The sequence below is a fragment of the Macadamia integrifolia genome, chromosome 10 (genome assembly GCF_013358625.1).
Source record: "Macadamia integrifolia cultivar HAES 741 chromosome 10, SCU_Mint_v3, whole genome shotgun sequence".
NCBI classification, from domain to species: Eukaryota; Viridiplantae; Streptophyta; class Magnoliopsida; order Proteales; family Proteaceae; genus Macadamia; species Macadamia integrifolia.
Window position 1 is genome coordinate 27,436,327 of NC_056566.1, and position 5,271 is coordinate 27,441,597.

The window sequence follows — 5,271 nt, forward strand, 5'->3', positions numbered from 1 at the left end:
CCCCCCCCCCCCCCCCCCAAAAAAAAAAGAAAAAAGAAAAAACACACACTATATATTTTTCCATGGAAGAAATTTCACTGAAAAAGAATCACCAAGGATACACAATAAACAGTTTTAACTGCAAATATGCATACAGCTAGTCAGCTATGAGTTGCACCAAAAAAGAAAGAAAGCAAACCTTACTGTTTTAGGAACAAATGTCAATTATATCTATCTAACACAAACAATTTGAGGAATCAAGCAGGTACCATAGTTCACAAACAATATTTCTCATATTCCTGCTTAATAGTCACTTCCCTGAGTTTCTGTGAATTTATTCGAGAGAAGGGGCAGATGTAAGAATATGAGCATGTGTCAGTTTTGCCTATTCTATTAGGCCAAAGAAATCTTTAAAGGGAGAACATCTTATTTAGCCAAATTATTCCTATTTCTTCAAAACTCATATAATACCTGTTAAAAAATGGACCCTCTGTATCGTGGGGGTACAAAGGCACATGTAGGGGTTGGTGGCATCACTTAGATGCCTCCCTTCAGTCCCACGTTTTCTTCCTTGCCTATTAGTATTAGGATATATTGATTTGTTTCCTATTTTCACTATGTTTCCTAGTTAGGATAGTTCCCCATATTTCAGTTTCTGAATTGCTTGTAATAGTTTTAGTCATAAATAATAGAGGAATGGAGACTGCTGGTTACGATTATGTGAACCAGCAGTCTCAGTGCTCCTCTTCTTCTTCTTCTCCCTTTTCTCATGGTGATTGCTGGGTGTTAGCCTTGCATATTGTTACATGGTATCAGAGCCTGGTTAAACCTAGAGATCTCTCCTAATACTAATAGGCAAGGAATAAAACGTGGGACTGCAGGGAGGCATCTAATTGATGCCGGACCCCCACATGTGCCCTTATGGTGCAAACAGTCCATTCTTTAAACAATACTTATAAGGATGGATTTGCAGCAAGATCCTGATGACCACCCAAATTGGAACAATGGCTACACAGCCCATATTGCTGAGCTGAGATAAAAGAGGGAACTCACCTCATACACACATGTGCCTGTGCACGCATACAAGCACGCACGATCTTCCCACCTTCAGAATGTGGAACCCCTACCTCTCAATAATAATAGGTTATTCATAAATGATTTTATCTCCATGTGCTTAAGCTACAACAAATAGTGATGGTGCTTTCTAGCCATTCTACACTTTCATTGCATCAAACACATAATACACGAGCCACATCTCATTGAGCAAAGATCAACTGTCCAAACCAAAAACTCAAGCTATAATTAATCTATAAGTTAACTATTTAGCATCCCAAGCGACCTCTGTTCTGCCATTCCACTCTATTTAAGACCATACCTACTGCGTACTAACAAGTACGCATTTTTCCTTACCAGTTCAATCCAGATCACATTCTGCCTCCCCAGTCCATCTCAAATAATTTTACCCATCTTGCCACATGTCGGCAATATCACCATTTATCCTTGAATGTATACATGACAAATTGATGGACTTTTCTATCTTTACATATTACGTTTATTTTGGTAATGGGTGTCTGAATTCCCTTTGGCCAAGGATATACAGAGAGATAACACAAACACCTCATGCTTGATTCCCCAGCTAGTCCTAAAATGAGATCTTTTTCACCTGATTTCGAAAAAGGTTACTGCAACCAGATATTATAATATAATTTAGATTCCATGATGGGTAAGTTTAAATTTTGCACATCAAATCTATTTGAAAAATCAGTATGAACAAGTCAGCATAAAAAAGAAAAAAAATAATAATAAATAATGAAATAGCCCCTACAAGCCTACTCAATCTAGATGGAAGATATTTGAACCCTACATTTCAAATCAGCAATTTCATGGAAGGAAGAAATTTGAAACCCATCAGCAACTTTAATACAAATACAATGGATATCACCTACCTCTCTAGGCCTTAACTGATCATAACTTCGTTGTGGTAAAGGTGAGTGAGAATGCTGCCAACCCCCTCCAGTGGCTGGAAAATTGGGCATAGTAAAAGATTACAAAAGCTTATGGCAAAAGGTGAAACTGTTCTTAACCGAATGAGAACCCAAAGAGCTAACCTGGTAAAGCTTCTCGGTTTAACATTGAAGGACTAGAATATGAATGGACAGAACCGCCATGAGAATATGGTGAGAGGTTGCTCCTTGAATCTGATATGGATCCAGCTCTCATCGCACGCTTCATCTCATCCAAGTATCTCTCTGAATCTGCCCTGTTGAGTTCTGGAAAGATAACCTTCCAGGATGGACTAGATATTAGCAGACAAGAGGGGTAACAAAAAGAGAAGGGAGAAAGGATGACACCAAATGAAGATGATACAGAAAGTGGATACCCAGGGACTCTTATATTACCTGATCAAAGAACTCATCAGAACCAGGCATCTCCTTGCTCTTAGGCAACACATAATTAGCTACAAATGCAGATCACATGCTAATGTAAGATCACAGATTGTCAAGCTGCAAGCAACTTAAATCCTTGGAAAAGAGCAAATGGAGTACTACTTAGAAGCCTAGAATGTAAATTATACCTAACATCTCATTTACTGCTTCTGCAGGTACCTCTTTCCCCATCTCTTTAAACCGTTTTTCTCCACGGGTCATCAGCTCTTCTGGTCTTGGGAAAATCACAACTGCTATCTGGATTTGAGTATTTGAAGTAAAGAAAAAGGAGACCAAAAACTCCAGTTAAGCCTAAAATGAACATTCAAACCTTAATAATACTAAAACAATTGCAATAATTTTGTACATGGTACCTTACAATAGTTCACAAATGGCTTCAGTTTACGTTTACGTGCATTCTTGTAAACATTTGTCTGATCAAGAATGTAATTGCGAGGTGTCTTGGCAGCCCTGGATAAAAGGGTATTAAAAATCCCTGTAGCCCGGTCCATCAAGCGCTCAAATCGTTCACCATAATTTTGCTTACGCAAAAGCCCTGGTACCTGCACCAAGCAAGAACAACTTATTGTATCAAGCTGTGATACAACCACACACAAATAAATTTAGAAACAATTTTTGACCCTCTAACATTGCATACATAATGCACCCAGTAAAATATTAAAAATATAAAACTTTGGGACCACAAACCTTCATTTGTTCTAAAGCCAGATTTGTTCCGAGCACAACATAGCATTTTTCAGGGTGTTCCTTCACCCATTTCTCTGCCCATGTAGTCTTTCCAGAAGCAGGCAGTCCAACCATCATCAATACTTCACAATCCTTGGGGCTAGAAAATTTGGGTCCCATTATTGCATTTCCATCTTCAAGTGCAGAAGCCCAAGGTTTATAACCTTCTTGAGGAATAAGACCATCTTCAGCGCTGAACTGCAGCTGAACAACAACATTTTTCAACAGGACATGAGGAAACAGGGCAGACTCCCACTCTAACTTTCTCACAGGAGAATCCACCACAGCAAGACCCTTTAGGCCAGCATCAAATTGCTTGGCGGTACCCAACCATTGCCCGTTCTTGAAGAAACCGACAAAAGCCAATGGCTGATTTTCAAGGTTTACAGCACAAACAATTGTGTCACCAACACCAAACTTCATACCGTAATCTGTAAACTTCCCTCCACTTGAGAATTTTCCTGTTCCTCCAAACCCATAACTGTGTTCAGTCTCCCCAAGGTTTCCCACAGCATCATCTCCTCTTGAAATGCCCACTCGACAAACATGCTTCTGGTCAGGGGGAGTGTCCTCCATATCAACGGGTTGTGCAGAAACGATTTTGCAGCCAAAACAATACTTTCCTCCCTTAATACCCACATTAGCACGAGCACCAGACCAGCAATAAGCAAACCCCTGCTCATGAAGCGCATGACCTTGAAGACCATTTCCTTCAACATCGAAATCTGGAGAAAGATAAAGAAAATTGAAAGCAATACACTCAGAAAGCTGAGGGCTAAGTTGAGTTGAGTTGATTATTATCTTCATAGAATCCATAAGAATAAACCAAGGACCTATCAATAGTCCACACAAAGAAAAGAATCATTGTTCAAAGAAGAACCCAATTTATATTTTGCTCATCCAAAACTAAATTCGGAATACACTGTGAAATAGTTAAAACCCTAAAATTTAAATGGCTGGATAGATAAGTTCAGGCGCGAAAAGATTGAAGAAAAGAACCAGGGGTGGAGAAATTTCAAGTCTCAAGAAATGAAAAAGGAAATTCGGAAGAGACGCGAGGGGGGAAGAACAAAAAATACCTAAATTGCAATCAGCGGTATTCAGAACCACACGCTGCTTCGCTTCCGATGGGGAAGAAGTAGGGGCGCTGAGCTTCGTCCTCTTCGATTCTGGTTCTTCTGCTTTCGGATGTTCATGCTTCCTCGACGCCATTCAAACCCCAATATTTGGAATTCGAATCCGAATCTCTGTTACCCTACGATTTAAGAAAATTTGAGCCCCTTCAGATACAAAGAGATCGATTGAATGGTAAGAAGAGACTGATATTTATATTGCAGGTGGGAAGCCTAACCGACTATAAATATTTGGTAGAATTCTAATACAAAGTAAAGATTAGATTCTAAGAAATCTACAACTATTTAGTTTCCAAACTGGGAGAACATGAAATATGAAACCTGTTCAGTTTCCAAACTGGAAGAACTATATGGCGCTTACGAATCCCTCAATGCTACAGCCGAATCTGTGTTCCTTTTTCTGGAAGAGGAATCCTTCCAATTTGCTAGGATGTTGCACTAGACCGCACGTGAGTGTAGGTTTGGCCCTGATGGCCGAACCCACTCAGACGGGCTGAAATTTTTGACATAGGGGCAGAAAATAATCCTCTGTTTTTCTCATCCCTGTTTTTCCTTGTTTTGCTACCTACAGAATGCGACACGTGGACAATTTTAAGACCAACGCACCAGATGTAATAATCCTCACTCAATCTTGACCGTTGGTCTCCTTATTGTCCACGTGTCGCGTTCTGCAGGTAGCAAAACAAAGAAAAACATGGATGGAAAAAACAGAGGATTTTGATCCCATAGGGGCAGGCTACGGTTGAAAAACACAGACCATGTGCTAGGATTGGGCAGGGTTTGAGTAGAGGACTAGGCCCGACCCGATTCTAATTTTAAACATGATTTATATAATATAATTTATTATTATCATCATATTCTTTTATTCAAAATAATGAAATTTGGGTATGTGATTGTATATTGGTTGCATTTCATAGTGATGAGGGTATTTCTTCCCAACCACGGCACGGGCAAGGATCGGTCCTGACCAATGCTGCACCTCAGCC

At 39.7% G+C, this 5,271-nt stretch overlaps 1 protein-coding gene across 2 annotated transcripts in view; it reads right to left on the reverse strand.

Annotated features, from left to right (window-relative positions):
• The window catches only part of LOC122090490 (heterogeneous nuclear ribonucleoprotein U-like protein 1), a 5,896-nt gene extending 1,139 nt beyond the window's left edge, over positions 1-4,757 (reverse strand). Inside the window, exons 1-8 of one of the 2 annotated variants that reach the window (XM_042660109.1) lie at positions 4,607-4,757; positions 4,232-4,407; positions 3,114-3,877; positions 2,780-2,968; positions 2,555-2,663; positions 2,379-2,437; positions 2,088-2,262; positions 1,926-1,999 (exon numbers count right to left, since the gene is read on the reverse strand). In XM_042660109.1, coding sequence (XP_042516043.1) covers positions 1,926-1,999; positions 2,088-2,262; positions 2,379-2,437; positions 2,555-2,663; positions 2,780-2,968; positions 3,114-3,877; positions 4,232-4,364 — 1,503 coding nt within the window. In that variant the 5' untranslated portion in view covers positions 4,365-4,407; positions 4,607-4,757. Of the gene's footprint in view, positions 1-1,925; positions 2,000-2,087; positions 2,263-2,378; positions 2,438-2,554; positions 2,664-2,779; positions 2,969-3,113; positions 3,878-4,231 lie in introns of both variants that reach the window. The other variant, XM_042660108.1, reaches the window with a different exon arrangement.
• Between the last annotated feature and the right edge of the window lie 514 nt (positions 4,758-5,271).